Genomic DNA, 19,589 nt, shown 5'->3' with positions numbered 1-19,589 from the left:
GTGAAAGGAGAAAAAAGGGCTAAATGTCTATCTTACCACATGAGGTATGGCAAAAGGCCTTTAGCAAAAGCCCAATGCTCTGGTAATATTTTAGGGGGCATCAGTGTTCAACCAGGATGAAGAGATTCATTACAGGGGATCAGAAACAATTTGTTAATAGTAGCTAAAATACTGAAGATACAAGAAATTTATTTTTTCCATAAATTAAAGCAGAATCAAGGTTACTTGAATATAGTGGTGTTTTATTCCCTAAAATGAAAATTTCCCTAATTCAGTAAATGTTTTAAGGCCCATAAGCATTCCCTCCTTGCATTCTATTGAGTCCTTCCAAGCAGAAGGGGAAAAGGCCTGGAAACTGTGCATCTCCACTGTTACGTTACCTTATGAATAATCCTGATTATTCACTGTAGTTGGAGGAAGGTGTAATCACATGCACTTTAACCCTTCCACCACCCACAGATTCATGAAGGGGACAGCTGACACAAGCTCTCAGCATTCCAGTGATTTTGATCCAGCACCCCTCCCAACCCAAAACACTCTCACCAATGTTATTTGACCAAATATTATTTGGGGGGTTCAAAATCAGAGTCCCACCTGGGGTGTCTCACAAGCATACAGGATCTAATATATGGACTACTACATAAAATGAGAAATATTCACTACATGGATAGGTCCCACACAGACCAGCCAAAGAAAAGGTTCTTTGAGAAATTAATTTCCAGTTATAGGAAGCAACTGAGTAGAAAGAAGGCATTTACAGTAGCGGTAAAGGAGCTACATTACCTGGAAGTTCTCTTACTAGCTTCGTGCCCCTTTACAATTTCCTTATCTGTTAAGCGAAGAATGGAACCTTCCAAACAGGACTATCATAAAGATTAAATAATGTATCATACAAAAAGAGCTTCCATATATGGAAAAGAGGTCAATGTTCAATAAATGTGTGTCATTATCATTTAGGTCTTATTTTATACAAACGGCAACTCTGTCCCTTCAAATTCTATCTGTCCAGAATTTGAAGAACAGTTTATAACATGGCCTGATCTGAAAGGAATATTTTTCTTAAAATGAAACTTTTACCAGCTCAGCAAATAATTATTTTTCTAAAGTGCATATCCCAACCATACTTCATCCTGCATTCTCCTTTCCCATTAAAGAAAAAGACTTAGCATCTCCCTCACTGCCAAGAACTACAGACCCACAATTCTTCAACCAAGTCTTGGGGAGAGACGTTTCTAAATTTTGAATTTTTCATATTTAGAAGGGCAATATGGTGCAAATGCTAAATACTCAGTAACACACACGTTGGGTCAACAGTTCTTCAGTAAAATAAGTCAACAATCACACCAAGTAGGATGAAGACTACACAACTTCTCACCAGTTCAGTTTAGGTTTTGCCATCAAATGAGTCTGATTTTTATAACTTTCTGAATGGCAATTATGAAATCCTTAAGCCAATGTCAATCTGCTATAAACACACAATCACATTCCTCTTAATACTTTCTAAGAACCTTTTGTAATGCACTCAAGTCTGATTTTTCCATGACCAATAACCATGCTGTTATCTCAGAGAAATACATTGAGCCCCTCCTGATATAAAAACAGAACAGGCTTTAAATTAGGTGAGGAGGGGATTGGCTGAGTTATGACTTCAAGCTAAACTGTAGGGCCAGACAGCAATTTGAATTCTATAATGTAAATTTCCTAAATAATTTTGATAACTTGGTTAGGTACCACACATTTTTACAAAATTTGTTTTCTTAGACTCACAGTAAGTCCACCTCTGTGCATAGTTTTTAGCAGATAAGGAGCCACCAAAGACTTTTAAGATAATGCTACCAAAAAAAAAAAAATGATAATGCTACCAGATTACAATGAATGCATTATATACACAGACTTTTATTAGCCAAACATTCATTATAAGCAGGCACAAAACAGTTCTCCAGCCAAGAAAGAGAAGTAGAAATAATTCAACTGAATAACTGTACTGCTTCTGCTGGATCAAGATCTTTACAATATTTTGGAAAGATAATGAATAAATTTCCACGCAGAGAATATAATCACAGCTTGAAAAAAAATCACTAACTCAGCATACTTGAGAAAATTATTTTACCTTGTAATTCTTCAAAGGGATTAGTTGCACAAAAGAAACAGTGATGACTACAGCAAGCTTTCTACCACCTCTCAATCACTCAAGAAATAAGAGCATTTAATACCAGCACAGCTTTGGACATGACTTAATTTTTACTTTTGTACTGCATTCATTATTTTAAACACAGAGGACACAACAGATTAGAAGTTGAGTTCATAAGACTTACCTTGTTAGCATCCATATGCCTCAATTATGTAATCCAGTTGAAATTTTATATTATTTCTCTAATGAAGTTACAAATCAGTATTGTTTTCGTACATATGACTATTATAAAACCAAAAACTGTCTAGTCTTTGGGAAACTAAACTTGAAATTTTACAAGGAAAATTTAACACTCATAAAAATCCTGTGAATTTCATTATGAAGAACAATGATCCTAGTGTACATAATAACTTACGCCCAACTTTAAGTTTTGTCAATGTTAGTTTCTGCGGAAAGGAGTAGTGTCAATTCAAGAGGTATAAAAAATATTTTGGATGAAATATGGGTACAAAATGTCATACTGCAGATAAGAAAAAACTTCAATTCCCAAACCACTAACATAAAATTATAAAACCCAAAGCATACAACCACCCTCAGCCAAAACAATATCCTGTAATTCAGGATATTAAGCCATGTTTCCTTCACTCTCCCCTGGATGTACATCATCCACCCTTCCCCCACTTAGATAACCTCATACTTAAGGCTAAGTCACTTTCTCTCAGGCCTTCCCTGACCCAATTTAGATCAGGCCCCTTAAGTACTGTGAATCCGTAACATTTCTCTCTACCTCACTCATCACACCCCTCCAAAGTTTCTTCCTGCCAAACTCCAATTAGTTTAAGAATCACATCTCTTATTCATCATTGTTGGACAAGCACAGGCCCAAGCATGTAATAATTAAGTGTTCAAATAGCAAATCTGAAAAAATACATTTCACAAAGAAACTTTATATAACCAATTTGCTGCGTGCAAATTTTTAAGAAAGTGGTTACAAAAAGATCAGCTGTGTACACCAGTGGTGAGCTATCTTCTAAGACACAGTTGTTGTAATTTAAGAATACAGAAACCCCTCATAAAACCAGGAACTGCAATTATCTATAGAAGGAGTGTCAAATCCTCCCTATGAACTTATTCTTATTTTAGCCAACTCTGTAAGTCTAGCTGGGCAGCAGCTAAGTGCACAGTAGTTTAAGAAAATGCATGCATAAGTGAGAAAGAGGTGTAGCCTATGACAAGGAAGTAGAAAACCCTGTAAATCAGGCTCAGAAATGTAAAATGGGGAGGCAGAGAAGTGCCACTCAGGCCAGGCCAGAGTCCTAACGCAATTCAACATACTCTAAGGACAGACCTTAAAAATCCTTTAGGAGCAAAGACCTCATTACACAGGAAAGCTTAAGGCCAGATACAATGACAGAAAAAGATATTCACTATAGGAATAAAACAAGTTGTAAAGCTTAAAGATGCAAGCTTCAGTTATCCAGAACACAACGATACTATCTTGGTTTAGGATCTCAAATTTTCTACACGAGCCGTATTTCCTGTCCTTAAACACACACAAATGAACGTTTACAGGATGCCCTACAATTCACCCTCCTGAAGCAAAGCTATCAGAACTATAAAACTGAAAGTAGAAGTCAAAATACAGGCTTTCCTTCAGATAATCCTAAAAGTAACAACCAAACTAGAATCAGATTTTTCTTCTTCAAAGAATAAACATGGCTGAAAACAAGTGTAGATTTTCATAATAAGCACTCCCTTCTCCAGTAACCTCCTCCACACTGCTCTTTGGTCTTTTTGTTAAAATACACATACAAATGGATACAACACATACTTCTTCCTTAAGCCAGAGGAAGAAACTATGTTTCAATGCAATGGGCAGAAATCTGTCTTACCAACAATCTGGCTCACCTGTATCTAGGACTGTGCTGAGCACACTGGAAGCACCAGTAACTACCAGGGGAAGTAAACTGAGAGCAAAGGCATTTATGAACTCCGCTGGGAACCGGGTGGCAAGGAGGCCCCAACCACCACCTGTCCATTTGCTCAGAATGAGCTTGAGCCTGGTACTATCAATATTATTCAGCCATCCTGATCAAGCAGTTGCCAAGGGTCAGTATCAGTTCAAGGGACCTTGGAGACCAAAAGCAGCAGGCCGACACTGCCAACAAGGAATCATCCCAGATTTAAATTCTTTGCAGGGTAGGGGGCCAAGAAACACCGGGAGAGAACATACCTCCTGGCTTCCTAAGAGGAGCACTGTATCAATGACTTCAAAATGTAAATATTTCAGGGTGAACTTTAAATAGATGCACAGAATCAGAATTGGACTTTGTGCAACCTAATTCTCCACTGACATTGTCCCCAAGACAGTGCTTGACTTGAGAAATGACACACAGAGGAAAATGAAGCAAGAGCCCCAAGCTGCTCATGGCCTGCTCAGATGTTCCAGCAATGACAGTGCATAGCCAGGCACGCTTCATTTTGGCACAAAAATCACTAGTCTTCTCAAGTTGCCACAACTAACAATCTGAAAACTCTTCAGGGTCAGGCCTCAACATATATTTTAAAAAACAATTTTTTTAGTTGAGGTGAAATTCACATAGTATAAAGTTAACTTTCAAAGTGCATAATTCAGGTTGTGCAACCACCAATTCTATCAAATTCCAAAACATGTTCATTTCCATCACCACCAAAGAAATCTCATACTCATTAAGCAGTCACTCCTTAGTTTCCCCTCCCCTCAACACCTTGCAGCCACCAATTTGCTTTCTGTCTCTACGGATTTACCTACTCTAGACACTTCATATAAATGAAACCATACAATGTGGCCTTTTGTGTCTGGTTTCTTTTACTTAGCATAACGCTTTCAAGGTTTATCCATACCACAGCATGTATCAGTGCCTCATTTTTTAAAAATAGCTAATAATATTCCATTGTATGTATGTACACTGTTTACCCATTCACCTGTTGATGCACATTTGGATTATTTCCACTCTTTGGCTATTTGAATAGTACTGCTATGAACATTTATGTACAAGCAATTGTGTACCTGTTTTCAATTCTTTTAGGTATATACCTAGGAATGGAATTGCTGGGTCTCACAGTAATTCTATATTTTGCTATTTAAGGAACTGCCAAACTATTTTCCACAATGTATACTTTCAATTATACTGTACAATTATCTTGTCAAATAATTACCAAGACATATTGTTAAGGGGAAAAAATAGATGTATAACAGTGGGGCATGCATTAGTCTGTATATAAAAACGGGACAGGGTATCACTAGAAGGATACATATGAAAGTTACTTGGTTTATATACAGGAAACAGGTATAAAGGTTTTCTCTGAAGTGAGAACCTTGGGAGGCTGAGATGTGAGAAAGGCTTGTTGTTTCCAAAGTCAATCACTTCTGCTGTGCACTGAACATCCACACTTTACCAACCCGCTTGCCCTAAAATACATTTAAAGCTCCAACAGAAGCCAAAAGTCTGAGAGAAGGACTGCACAAAGTTTACTATCTTAACCATTTTTCAGTGTCCAGTTAAGTGGTATTAAATACCGTCATACTGTTGCACAACCATCACCACAGTGTATCCAGCAACTCTCCATCTTGTAGTCTAAAACTATACCCACTGCACATTAACTGCCCTCAGGCGCTAGACTATTCTTGCTCCCCCGCCCAGCCCTTGGCAACCAGCATTCCACTTTGTCTCTACGGTTTTGACTACTCTCAGTATCTCATGGGAAGTGGAATCATATAGTATTTGTCTTTTTGTGACTGGCTTACTTCAGTTAGAGTGTTCTCAAGGTTCACCTATGTTGTAGCACGCTGCAGAATTTCCTTTTATTTTAAGGCTAAATAATACTCCATTGTATGTATATACCATAGTTTGCTTATCCATGCATTGGCTAGTAGATACTTGTGCTGCTTCCCTGTTTCAGCTCCTATGAATAATGCTACTGTGAACACAGCTGTACAAATATCTCAAGACTCTGCTTTTAATTCTTTGGGGTATTAACCCAGAAGTGACATTTCTGGGTCATATGATAATTCTATTTCATTTTTTAAGGCCCTCTATACTGTCTTCCATAGTGGCGGTATCATTTTACATTCCTGAGAACACTTTTTTTAAATACACAGCCATCTGAATGGGTGTGAGGTCTTACCTCACTTGTATTTCACAGTCCTACCAAGCATACATACTGTTTTTAAATAAAAAACTAGTCAAAAATAGAAAATCTCAAAGCCTCCCAAAGAAATGCTCTGTGTCTTGACTGGGTGGCAATTACACAGGTGCATGTGTGCTCAGCCACTTGGTCATGGCTGACTCCTTGTGACTCCAAGGACTGAGCCCGCCAGGCTCCTCTGTCCACGTAATTTTCCAGCCAAGAATACTGGAGTGGGTTGTCATGTAGTTACCAAAAACCTATTAAGCTGTTATTTAAATAAGCCCATTTTATGCAAATTATACCTCAATAAAAGTGATTTTTAAAAAGCCTTCCAAAGTAATTCCAGCTTGAAGAACTGGATCTCATGTTTGGGAACAGACAGGTTTGGGAACCACTGTTCCAAAGCAACAGGGATTCAGTACAGAGACGTGTTTCTCTCTCCCAAAATTAATTCTTAGGGTGCTATTCCCCCCTCCAAATAAAATTATCTTTCAAATTAAACTGTGATTACTAGGTACCACAAATGATAACTTGAATAGTGGAAGTTAAAGAGCTGCATCTGCTTGTCTGGCACTGAGGCTAAGTAGTTCTCTCTTACTGCACCTCCACAGCCCTCTGTTATCGCCATTCTACAGAGAAGGGACTAAGTTATAAAGGAGTCATAATTTCTATCCAGTCATAACATGTCGAGTGTAAGAGCTAGTACTTAACTGTCAAGTTTTCTCCAGAGAGCCCATGCTCTTACTTAGGATATTTTGTTGCTTTCCTTTTCTGAACTTAAGACTATCAAAAGATAAACAGAGTTCCTTCTGAATTACTTTAAAAGTTAAACAAAAGACTTCACCCAAAAAAGAACTTTTCCACAAAAAACACTGTAGTATTTCCAGCAAAACTGCCAAATCGTGTAATAAAATTATCTCATAGCCAAAAAATTGTATTGTTATAACATTAAATATCCACCTTAAACATACTTCCTTAGGCCTCAAAACCTGAATAACAGTAGGGTTATGTAAAAGTATACCAGAAGATTGGCCCAACATTTGCCCTCTGGGCCCACGGAAGAGGCACCAGAGGACAACTCATCTGCACTATACCAACTCAGATACAGCTGCCATGGGAATAAGGTAAAAGTAATCGAGTACATATAACAAAAGCAGAACTTTCAACCACATGCTTAAAGTCAGAGCAAACAATTTTTCAAGTAGTGGAACTCTGTTTTAGATCAGCTAGGAGCTTCAGAAAATAAAAAGGTATCTTCATTTGTCCCTCTCCTTGCAAAAAAAGATCTGTTTTTAATGTGGGCACTGCTTTGGGGGGGGGAGGGGCTACTATTAAATTGACAAAGTGGTTCAAAACATTTTCCTGTAAGTTTTAGGGACTTCTGCCTTAGGGACTATGGTAAGGATGCAAGGTAAGAACACTTAATTAATGGAAAGTAATACTTCTAAAGAGTAAGTCTGAAAGATAAATGAGGTTTGCATATAGTTCATACAGGATAAACAAATGCTTTGTGATTGAAGATTCTTCAGGTACAGTTAAGACACATGAATGTGTATGAGTTGGCATAGATTAGATATTGTTCAAAACCCCTTCAGTAATAAAAGGCAGTGGCAGCAAGTAACAATAGGAAAAAATCTCCACCCCATGGATCTACTTTTCTGTCCATTTCTTGGACAGTGCCATCTCTGCTGCTACTATTTACTAATGCTTAAGAGTAAAACTAAATGATTCCATCGTCAGATAAAGGCAGAATCACTACTACAACCCAAGAATGAATCTAGACAACTTGTGATTAACATGGTCTCATGTTTACCAAACTATTATTCATGATGTCAGTTAACATGTATAAAAATGATGGTAAAACCTTAGTCCAACATACTAACTCCTACAGTTAAACAAAACACAACAACAAACGCGTGCTTCTCCTATACAGTCAGGTGGCAGTAAAAAAATTCATATAACTAAACTTCCTATCAAAATCCTCATCATTCTGAAAGCAAACAGTCACTATATAAATTCAATGCACTGATATCCTAAAAGAAAAATATACCTGAAGAATCTACCAAAGTTAGAACAAGTATTTCCACCAAGGGAGGAAATTAACATGCATTGAGCACTATGCTCTTCACATATTATTTCATCTAAAATGCCTATGAAATAGAATCTTCATTTCACAGATGTAGGTCCTGAGTTTCAAAGAAATTAAATAATCTGCTTAAAGACAGATCGATAACTAGCTAGGCAGACAGGCAGGTCATTTTCGGCAGAATTCTATTGTAATCATAGGGCCATCAGCCTTTCCAGTTAAAAAAAAAAATTCTGATTTAAGCAAACCTACAGAGCAAAAGCATAACCTTACTTTTGTTTTTAACTCAATAATGTAAAACCTGAACTGAGAAAACCCTGACACATAGTCTGTCCTTTTTTTAAAAGAGGCCATCAATCAAACCACTTTAAAGCATCACTCGAATCTGCTGAAAGGAGAAATTCCAAGCCTAATGGGACTGCAACAGAGAATCATGGCCAGCAGTGCTAGTCTAGCTGTCATCCTATGTCCAGCAGTTGCACTGGCTAATCTCTTGCCACAGGTCATCAGTATTTCCTACTAGAATAAAAATGGGCAGTGATATTAACCCTGGATGTGCTTTCTACTTTCTCATCGGTGATACTGAGAAAAGTAGATGAAATGATTCACAATGTTAATGTTTTTAGGAATAAAGACAATGTAAAGAAAAAACTATCTGAGGGCAGGGACCGCCTTTGTTTTCTTCAAATGTGTCCCAAGACAGCACCCAGCACATAGTAGCTATTGAGGAACTATTTCTTCAATGAATGAAAAATGACAAGCTAGCTTGTCCACTCCTCTTACCATGCTAAGAAGTTCAAAGCCAACCAAAACCACTACCATTATGTGACTTCCCTGCCAGGTAGCCCATCTCACCAAAAGAGAATATCCATCCTCTAAAGAGCTCTCTTCTTCATATATGGAGTTCCCTCCAACCCAAGGAGAACAAGAAAAGGTAGTCAAAATAGCACCAAATCAGGATACTTGGTATCAATTAAATTAGATGATTCTATTTCCTTTATTTGTAATCAGTTTAAAATATCTGAATAGTCCCAGGATGGGCTGTTACACCTGCTATTAACACTGCTCCCACTCAAACCAGTACTACTGCTGACTCCTCTGGCAAGAGGAAGAATTATCCTCCAATCTTCATTCTCTGATTGAATTATTTTTTGTTGACAATCAGACATACCCACAGCACAGGCTGTGGTAAGATATGTGTAAGGTGACCGAACTATAGAAAAAATGAAAACGTAAAGACATTAAAAAAAGAAGAATTAAGATGAGAGTGACACAGAAGTGAGAGAAATATGTGTAAAATGCGGTAAAGATATCTTCTTAAAGATTAAGAGGTTAGAAAATATATTGTCAACTAAGAAAGAAATACTGGTAGAAGAGAAGAGAAAAAGGAAGTTACAGGAGTATCGTATAGAGACACACAGGAAAATGAGACCAGAGGGGAAAGTTATGGAGTAAGATAAAGATCTCAAGGTTGGTGGAAAAGAAAATCATTAACAGTACTGCACCTACATTTCCCTAGAACTTACGTTAATATGTAATACATAATAATTTCTCTTCCATGGACAAAGAGGAATGAAAGTTATTTACATACCTTACAAATGTGCTGCAAGACCCACGGCCTGTATAGCAGAAGTTCTACAAAGTGCCCTGAACTTCTCAGATGAAAGGCACTATAAAAACACACACAAAATAAAACGAAATCAGGAATTATGTCTATTCATTTCATGGGGGAAAAAAAGCACAAGATGTAAAACGGGTTTGCCCAAAGATCTGGTAAGTAATTCAGAATCCAGAGGAGGAATAAATGCAGAATTTAATTTTAATTGACATACCATGAAAGTTACAACTTTTAAATGTTTTGGCCTCCTTCATTCAACATAATGCACAGTATTAACCTTATTTTCTGAATGTTATAATGCTGCCCTCTTAAAAGTTAAAATCAAAAGCAGATGAATTTTATGCAAATTTTCCAAAATTATAAACATGCAACACACAGCATTATAAACACACAGCACAGGTAAAGAATTTCACACTGAACACCTGTATGCCTACCACCCAGCCTACCATGAACATCTGAATGACCTGCTTTATCAAATTACATTTCCTTTTTAACACGGGCATTACAGAGACATTGCAGGCTAAAAGACAACTGTCCAAAAGCCAATGGCTTCAAAAACACAGGTTGAAGTTATTAGGCTAAAGACATTAATAATATGAAAATCCTTCTGATCATTTTGTCAGAAATGATCAGTATTAGTTTACTGTTTCGAAGGCAGAGTGGATTCAGACATATCCCCTACTCTTGGTGAATGATTCTAACTGTTCAATGTAGGATCGTATAATCATCCTCATTTAAAAAAAAAACCTGATGATTAAAATAAAAAATCCAAAAATTTCCCATGTCCTAAAAGATCCTACATGTGGTCCCTGCCCACCTCTCTAATTTCATTTTACCTCCTACTTTTCCCTTCACTACACTGAAAACTTATTTCACTGGCTGCTTACGTTCTCTTTCCCTTTACTGGAATATTAAGATGCTATTATAAACATGCTTAAGCACATTTACTTTACTCATCCTCTTTAAAAACTCATCCTGCTATCAACTACAAACTGGCTCAGATTTAAGAGTATCTCATGTTTTTGATGATTATTTGCTATAAAAATGTATTCCAAATCATGTGGAGGAAGCACCAATAAACTCAGACCAACACCCAGAATGAGCAGCTTCGATGTCTATCTGATTTTTGGTCACATGACTACCATAATTATGAGTATACAAGGCCCTTATTTAATACTACAGCACCACAGATTAAAAATGAGTCACTTGAAATAGGAATTTTATAGTAATTACTAACTTCAAACTGTCTTGAAAATTTTAATTTATTAATCTCACAAGTATTTAACAGTGAGCATGTCCCCAAAGAGCAGACTGTAAGAAGATACATTAACACAAGTTTAAAATTTGGTTACATTAATGTGAAAGTGCAAGCAAACAGTTCTACAGCCCAGGTGCATAAAGGTATAAACTAAGTGGTAAGGGAAGAAGAAATTCCCTTAATTCCTTTTTTCTCCTTTCAATTTCCTTTTAAACTACAAATATGTGATTAAAATCCAGGGATTATGTTCAATCCCTTTTAAAATTATCACTACCAACCTGAGGTGCTATCTATAGAAGCCCAGCAAATCCAAATTAATGCTTTTAAACGTTGAAATATCAGTCTTCTGGCAAAGTTAACATAAATCTCTCAGCTCCACAACAAAGTAGCAACCCACCTCCTAAGTCACTGCCTGGACTCTACCCTATGAACAAGAAACACCTGAACATCTATGTTTTTACTCTCCTAATAACTTACACCCCCACATAGCCAGGTTAAACTCTTCTTTCTGCCACACCATGAAACATATAGGATCTTAATTCCCTGACCAGGAATTGAACCTGTGCCCTCTGCACTGGATCTGCAGAGTCTTAACTCTGAACCACCAGGGAAGTCTCCCAGGTTAAACTTTTTTTAAAAAGAGTTAACTGACAAACAAGGAATCAGGGCTAAAAACACTCCAGCAAAACCACTACCACACACATATGAAACTGTATTCTTGATATTTGCTGTTTCTCCCCATCCCACCTCAAATCAATAGTCAAAAGAGCCCACAGTTGCCTGTTAGAACCTATCAGGACATAATTACATTGGATTTGGAACAGGGGAGCCTGGTCCTGCCTCTGGAAGAAGCTGGGTCCCTCGAAAAGGTCATAACATCTAAAACCAGAAACTACACAAGGCAGAGATCCTGTATACTCCTTTACCTATTTCATTCAACTGCTATAGGATCATCCAAATTACAGAAAGGAGAGGAAAAGCTAAAGAATTGAACTTTTCTTAGAAAAATTTTTAGATTCTCTCAATACATTAAAACACACACACACAGCAATACATAAAAGGAGAAGCATTGGAATAAGCTGAAAGTCCTGAATTTTAGCTGACTCTAAGCAAGCTGTTTGGGAGGACATGGAGAAGATCTTACAGAGAAAATAGTTCTGGCTGGCACCTGGCTAGACATACAACTGTGGGAAATTTACTGAAGTCTCTGGGACTCAGCTTCCCATCTGCAAATGAGGTTGGGAATACAAGTCCTGAAGATTCCTTTCAGGTCTAAAATTCTTGATCAATGAAAAAAATTAGTGGATTCCTAATCTCCTCTTGCCTCTAGTATGGATTTTGATGAGAACAGAGGCTATAAATCTAGAACTAGACTTTGACTAAAACCAAATTCCATGTTATATATATTTTTGTTTGTTTTTAATCTTACACATTTTATGTCTCCAAGAGCCACCCACCAGTGCTCTAAAAAAAAAGAAAAACTACTTAAGGCAATTTATCAAAAGAGATCTTTCTTAATTATCCTTTACAATTAAGAACTAATCTTGTATTTCAGTCCAAACAATGTCACTTGCGCCAAATGCTCAAAACATCTCTCGAAATTGAGCCATCTCTAAAGTGACAATCAAGCACTGGTACATAAGCATTACACATCTGGGTGTGCGACACTAAGTGGCAGAAAAATTCTCACCACAAACAACATTTACAGTAATTTTTTTTTAAAGTATTTCCCCCCCTTCAGATCTGGCAGGAATACAATCCCATTACACACCTGCAAGAAAGATTTATTTAAAAAGACTTAAAACACAGAAAGAGTCAAACAAGTTACCAACAGAGGTAAAAATGTTAAATCAGGACTATTAAGAAACACGAGTGAAACCAACTCCAGGTAAAAAGAATGCCAATTTTCCATTATAAACTACTAAACGTGGTTTTGACCAAACTGACTGCAAATAGTGCCATTTAATGAACTTGTAACTGGATCTAATAGGTAACTAAGCACAGAGTTTAGCTGATGCCTAATCAAGGTAGCAACTTAGACGAAGCAACTTATTCCTTTATTGTGATCCTACAAAATTTAAATCATGAAAAAAAACGTTCCTTTCAACCGGAAAATTCCCTTCAATACCGAAGAATCCTAACCTCTAAGATTTCAACACTATGCTTTACTTACAAAATCTCAAAGAATACTGCATTAAAAAAGAAAATACCCAAAACATAACTGGACTTCACGCAGTATAAAACGGTGATTCATGTTTCATATTAAATGCAAAAGCCAAAATGGAGTTGTAAAGAGTTTCTTTCCCATTTCAACTCCGACAGCCACGCGCGCTTCACAGGGGCCGGCTGCCCGACGGGTCGTGGGGCCCGGCTCAGAGCCCCCGCCCTGCCCGGCGCGGCGCGGCCCTAAGAGAGGAAGCGACGGGGACCGCGGGCGGGCGGCTTGGGCTCTAGCAGGCCTGGCCGGGCGGGGGAAGGGGCGCGGGAGGCCGCGGGGCGCGCTTCCGGGGACTGCGCGGGCGGGGCCGCCGCTTTGGGAAGCCGGGCCTGGGTCCCCGGCCTGGAGTCGGGGTCAGGGGCCAGGATCCTGGTGCTGGTGCTGCCGGCCGAGAGCAGCAGGTGGGGCGCGGCCGCGGCGGGGCGGCGGCTGGCGGGCGGCCGGAAGAGTGCCGGGCGGGCGGGCCCGGGGCGCCGCGGCGCTAGGAGGGAACCCTCTCACTCACCTCAGGCGACGACTCCGAGTCCGGCCTCTCCGCGCCGAGGACGCTTGTCCTCGAGTCGCAAGCTCGAAGACTACAGCGGGTGGCTGAGGAGGCGGCGGCTGACTAACGAGACAACCGACGGAGAGCGACGGGCGGGGAGCGCGAGAAACCAAGAGCGGGCGGCGACGGCGGCGGGAGGGCGGGGAGCGACGTGCGCGCTCCCGCGTGCCCAGCGGGCTCGAGCCGGCCCCAGTCGCGGCCCCGCGCACGCGCGCGCGCTCCTTGCTCAGCCACGATTGCTCAGGAGCGCGTCCACACCCTAAAGTCAAGGCGCTTAACCAATCATTGCAGCCGCGTGGGGCATCACGGGAACTCCAGGGCTATAAAAGACCTGGTTGCTATTTTATACTCCTCGAGTCACTCATCCTTTAAGTTAGCAGGGTGGGGCTAGGTGCGCGTGCGCGGTTTTGATACTCCGCCCCAAACTGCCAACTCTTCGCGCAAGCGAGGTAAACGCGCCTTGCTTAGGTTTACGCGTGCGCACTAGTGGACCTGGGCCCGGAAGACCAGACGCTTGCGCAGTGGGGACAACGGTGACAGTACCCCGGGTGAGGCGCCGGCCAGTCATGGCGGAGCCTTGGTCTGGGCAGTCCTTGCAGGCTCTGCCGGCCACGGTGCTGGGCGCGCTGGGCGCCCTCGGCAGCGAGTTCCTTCGGGAGTGGGAGGCGCAAGACATGCGCGTGACTCTCTTTAAGCTGCTGCTGCTTTGGTTGGTGTTAAGTCTCCTGAGCATCCAGCTGGCGTGGGGGTTCTACGGGAGTACGGTGACCGGGCTGTATCACCGCCCAGGTGAGACTCCCCACCAGTTTCCGTGGGCCGGCCACACCCCCTCCGCCATAGACTGTACCTTTGGGCTCTCCCGAATCCACCCCCCCCCCCCAGACTACCACTGATCCCTTGAGAACCTCATCACAACTTAATGCTGTCCCCCTGACCCATGTCAACATACCATTTCCCACCGGAAACCCCACCAGTCCACCCATCACGTACAAATTCCTTTGAACCCCCATCAGACAATACCACTAGTCCCTTGTCCAGCAAACAATACCTCTGACCTGGGCTGATAATTGCTCAGATACCCACCCCCAGCCTGTTGCATTTCTGAATGTGTTCCTGCCCCCAGGTCTGGGCGGCCAGAACGGATCCACACCTGATGGCTCCACGCATTTCCCTTCCTGGTGAGTAAATCTATTCTGATTTCTACCTCATGTGCTTAGTAGGCAGAAGCCACTCCTGAGCTGAGGACAGGGGAAGGGAGTTCTCAAGGTAGGAGTCCACCAGCTTAGTGGCATTCGCAGCACATTCCAGGGCCTGCAGTAGTAGACCTCAGACTTCATGACACTGATGTCTGAATAGCCCATCCATAACCTGTTCAGTAACCTGTGGGGCAGATGGTATTATTGTCACAATTTCAGAGATGAAGTGGCAAGTCTGTAGGATTCCACTCCACTGTAAGCCCCTCAGTTGGAAAGGCAGGACTCTCTGTCCTTAGTGTCCCGACTGGCCTCCTCAGGATCAGCTCCTCATGTGTAAAACATGAAGTCACTAGTCAGAGCATTCATTCAGGTGATCTCTGAGCTCCTACCACATGGCAGGGTCCCCACTGGGTCCAGAGAACAACACCCCAGGCCCTGCTCAGAGGGAGAGCTAGAGATTTAAAGGGAGGGCGGGCAGCAGTGCAGACGTGAGGGCTGTCAGAGCAGGTGTCTTCCAAGTCAGACACCTAAACGGAGGGCAAAGGTGAGGCGGTGTACCAAGCAAAGAGAATGGACAGAACAACGCCCGGAGGCAAGAACAAGGGTGACATATTGGAAGGATAGACAAAGATGTGATGTCAGAGGCCAAACATGAAGGCATGGAGGGACCTGGAACACCCTATCCAATAGAGAGGGCACAAGGCCAGTTAGGAGGCCTGCCACTGCACAGGTTTCTGTCCCTGGAAACTGGTGAAGGATGGGAGCACCATGCACAAAGTGGAGAAGCAGGAGGAAGAATAAGCCTACAGGTGAAAGGTGGTGGACTTTCCCACCGCAGTGAGGGCTGTGGAAGTTCAGCAGAGAGGTCTAGGTTATAGTGTGGCCTTTCTGAGCCCAGCTCAGCCCCCAAGAGTAGACTGTTGTACTGTCCATGGAATAACTCCTCTTCTCTTCTGTCACTTTCAGGGAAACAGCAGCAAATGAACCTCTCAAAACCCACAGAGAATAAGGGAAGCCAGCAGAGGGGTCTCCAGGGGTATCACCGGGTCTCCTGGCTCCCACACTGAGTCCTGTTGCTGCCCAGACCCCAGGGACAACAGCAGAAGGGATGGGGTTGGGGGCAAGGTGTACCCCAGTGTTCGCAGGGCTGGGCCTCCACTGCCCTTGGCCTTGCCTTCAGCAGCCCCAGGCATTGGGCCAGTAAAGAATTTGCCTCTACCCTGATCTGGGTGCCTTAAGGAGAGAAAACCTCCTCCTCCTTTCAGGGGTCAGCTCAGAAGCCTCTGTGGTTGGGGAGGCCAACAGTCCGTTTTCTGTCTTGGCTTCTTTCTGTTCTTCCTCCCATCTCCCTGGGATGTGATCCTGTAGAGATTTGTCCCTGAGAGGAAGCCTGAGGTTGATCACCTCTGAGATTTTCAGGCAGGTCTGTTTTCCCCTGAACCTTGAGTTTGCTGTATTTCTTCGCTTTTGCTTTGCTGGCAGGGAGCCAGGGAATCCTGTCCTGGACACAGCCTTATATTCTGTGGCTACTTAGCTGTCCATTCTAGTATAAGACAGGGCAGCTGGCACCCTCCAGACACGAAGGCACCAAACACCCACTTCCTTTGACCTCTCCAGGTGGGAGTCAGGCTGTGTAAGCTTTTTTCCCAAGCATCATACTCACACACCTCTTAATCCCTCCCAGAAGGAAGCTGGGTACCTAAAAGAGGCTGTCTCAGGGGTGACTTCCCACCCCCACTGCCTAAGTGCCCATGGGGTTGTGCATCTGTGCCCCACCAGTCACAGGGACATACTAAGCAGCTAGTGCAGAGCAGCCCCATCATGCCCTGCAGCCTCCCCTCTTCCCATCTTTACCCGGGACCAGAGGAGCTTCGTCCTGCCCGTATGCTAGGCAGCCCTGCCACTTCCACAGTGGGCCACACGAGCTCCAGATGAGCAGTGTGGGCCCGGACCTGCCTCCCTCCCCGATGGTCGTACTTCTGCCTGCTTCTGCTGGGCCAGCAGCTACCTCAGTGTCCCACTGCTTGCTTCCTCTCTGGTAAATGTCACATTGCCATCTGGCAGCCTAGGCCATCTTTGCACTGTGCACTGGAGTAGGACTGTGCTGAGCACGTGCATGAGGACTGGTGGTGGGATGATGGTTCTGCAGCCCCGGGCCCGCCTACTGACAACAGACACCACACTCACTTCACAGTTGGTCTCACATTTCACCCCAGGCTCAACTGAGGATGTGGCTTATTAAACCTGAAAGTGCATCAACTGTGTGGTTATTCAGACAGGACGGAGTGCGCATGCACAGCAGAAACTGGGGAGGGAACACCCTGGGGGCCGCTGCCCCTGAGCACCCAGACTTGCAGAGGTGGAGAGGGGATGTCAGCTTCCTACCAGCAGTGATGGTGCCAAATAGGGGCACCACTTTAGTTCTTAGAGAGCTGCCTGCCTCAAGGGGAACCCACTCTGAGCCTCGGCCAGGCAGGCCGGCATTAGACTGGCACCCCCAGGAAGCCTGTGTTCAGAGAACAGTGAAGCTAGAGACTCTAGTGAACAAGAAGGAAGGAAGCTCATTTATTTATTTATTTTTTTAGTAGTCTGTGGAGTCCAATAATAAGTCCCAGGGGTGAAGGTCAGCCCAGGATAAGGCAAGCCGGGGAGGAGGCCCAGCCTGTCCATAGCAGCCCTGGGGCTCAGAACAACAGCTGGTGAGCCTGGCCTGGTGTGGCTGGCGACTGGGCAGCAGACTGGGCCAACTGGAGAATGTGAAAGAGTGGATCCATGCCTGCCTCAGCCACCCCTGAGTTTACACACGGGCCCCACAGCCCTACTGGGCCAACCCTCTATGAGTCAGGAATCACATCCCTGCCCGGAGAGAGGCAACGGCTTGCCTTCATGGCCAGTGAACTAGAGGAGGTAGCCGGCACTGCAGTGTGAGAAACCATGGTGAGGTAGGTTGGGCAGGCTTTCTCCCCCCTTGAAGTGAGCCGTTTGGAAGGATGAGATACCAGAATTGATCTCCAGCAGGCAAGAGAGGGGTCAGTGGCACGTGGGCTGGTCCATCACTCAGAAATGCGCTCTTAAAGATACAGTGGCAACGACATGAGGCAGCAACGGGTGGTGTGTCCGTGCTCACCCAGACGAGAACCAGTATCCACCTAGCCACCCACCTTGGGTGTGTTTCTGCCTGAGCTTCCTGACTAACCCCTGCTAGACTGCCCTCCAGTGTGAGGCTCCTGGAAGGGCCCCGTCCCCCAGTCACCCTCACTTAAGGATATAGTAGTTTGTGGGCACAAAGGGCATCTTGCTGACCACGGCCGGCTGCTGCTTCCGCCGCACCTCTACCAGCAGCGGGGTGCCTGGCCGACTGTACTCGTAGGGTACATAACCCATCGCCACATTCTTTTTCAGGCAGGGTGAGGGGCAGCCACTGGTCACAGCACCTGTCCGGGCGGAGACCGTGTATCAGTACCCCCCTGCCAGCCCAGGGCCCCCACCCTCCTAGGGGAGGGACAGGGCTCCAGCTTCCCTGGTCCACCTACCGATCACAGTACCCTCTGGACTCAGGATGGGACTCTGTGCCCGCACGGGAGCCCCGTCACACATTAACCCCACACGCCTCCGCTGTGCCTTGCTCTTCAGCTGGGGAACAATGACTGAGGCTCCTGGGAAGTCCATAGCAGCTCGGCGGCGCTTCCCTGGAACATAACACGACAGATTTAAGCCATTGTCCATCAGACCTCTGACCACAGAAGGTCCCAGCAACAAGGACCCCAAGTAACATCCCTCCAGGGCTTCCCAGGTGGCACAGTGGTAATGAATCCACCTGCCAGTGCAGGAGACACAGGAGACGCGGGTTCGATCCGAGTCAGGAAGATGCCCTGGAATAAGAAATGGCAACCCACTCCAGTATTCTTGCCTGGAAAATTCCATGGACAGAGAAGCCTGGCGGGCTACAGTCCTTAGGGTCACAGAGTTGGACACAACTGAGCATGCCCACGTGTACAACATCCATCCAGCATCAAGGCTCCTTTATTCAGGGCCCCCCTAGACCTGATTCCTTCCCCTGCAGTGCAGTTAGTCACCCACCTCCTCCCCCCTGGTCTTGAAGGCTGTGCTGCTCACCTCACCTCTGTTGAGAGTCCTCAGCATCTACTGGGCAAAGCCACTGTGGCACCTTCAGAGAATGAAGGCTCAGGGAGGCTGTGTCCCTTGCTCTACGCTACACAGCCTTGGAAGCAGTCCTGGGCTGGCTGGTCTCAGTAAGGGTCCCTCCGGCCTTTAGGATCCCCTCCCTGAGTGCTAGCCCAGCTCACCGAGTGTCCAGCTCAGGCTGCCTTCCACCGGTGTGGTGTGCTCATCAATGTCGTTCCCATA

At 43.7% G+C, this 19,589-nt stretch overlaps 3 protein-coding genes across 5 annotated transcripts in view; 1 reads left to right on the top strand and 2 right to left on the bottom strand.

Moving 5' to 3' along the window:
- The window catches only part of RHOA (ras homolog family member A), a 50,657-nt gene extending 36,109 nt beyond the window's left edge, over positions 1–14,548 (bottom strand). The window contains exons 1-2 of one of the 3 annotated variants that reach the window (XM_069562374.1): positions 13,987–14,548; positions 9,979–10,057 (exon numbers count right to left, since the gene is read on the bottom strand). The gene's annotated coding sequence lies outside the window, so the exon portion shown is untranslated. Of the gene's footprint in view, positions 1–9,928; positions 10,058–13,986 lie in introns of all 3 variants that reach the window. The other 2 variants (XM_069562376.1, XM_069562375.1) reach the window with 2 other exon arrangements.
- Positions 13,781–17,476, top strand: TCTA (T cell leukemia translocation altered). The gene is made up of 3 exons (XM_069562378.1): positions 13,781–14,814; positions 15,149–15,203; positions 16,188–17,476. Exons 1-3 carry the CDS (start codon positions 14,592–14,594, stop codon positions 16,228–16,230), a joined length of 321 nt encoding a protein of 106 aa, XP_069418479.1. The 5' UTR covers positions 13,781–14,591; the 3' UTR covers positions 16,231–17,476.
- Positions 17,477–17,762: 286 nt separating this feature from the next.
- The window catches only part of AMT (aminomethyltransferase), a 6,313-nt gene continuing 4,486 nt past the window's right edge, over positions 17,763–19,589 (bottom strand). Inside the window, exons 7-9 of the mRNA XM_069562356.1 lie at positions 19,529–19,589; positions 18,755–18,910; positions 17,763–18,655 (exon numbers count right to left, since the gene is read on the bottom strand). The exon at positions 19,529–19,589 is cut by the window's right edge and continues 120 nt beyond it. Coding sequence (XP_069418457.1) covers positions 18,477–18,655; positions 18,755–18,910; positions 19,529–19,589 — 396 coding nt within the window. The 3' untranslated portion in view covers positions 17,763–18,476. The remainder of the gene's footprint in view (positions 18,656–18,754; positions 18,911–19,528) is intronic.

This window comes from Ovis canadensis, chromosome 19 (genome assembly GCF_042477335.2).
Source record: "Ovis canadensis isolate MfBH-ARS-UI-01 breed Bighorn chromosome 19, ARS-UI_OviCan_v2, whole genome shotgun sequence".
Taxonomy (NCBI): Eukaryota; Metazoa; Chordata; class Mammalia; order Artiodactyla; family Bovidae; genus Ovis; species Ovis canadensis.
This window is presented reverse-complemented; position numbering and strand designations above follow the sequence as displayed.

Excerpts from the sequence above, each read along its gene's own strand:
- TCTA (XM_069562378.1), top strand. The coding sequence starts at position 14,592 with ATGGCGGAGCCTTGGTCTGGGCAGTCCTTGCAGGCTCTGCCGGCCACG. Across the intron at positions 14,815-15,148 it reads CGGGCTGTATCACCGCCCAG|GTCTGGGCGGCCAGAACGGA; the intron begins GTGAGACTCCCC and ends TCCTGCCCCCAG. Across the intron at positions 15,204-16,187 it reads TCCACGCATTTCCCTTCCTG|GGAAACAGCAGCAAATGAAC; the intron begins GTGAGTAAATCT and ends TGTCACTTTCAG.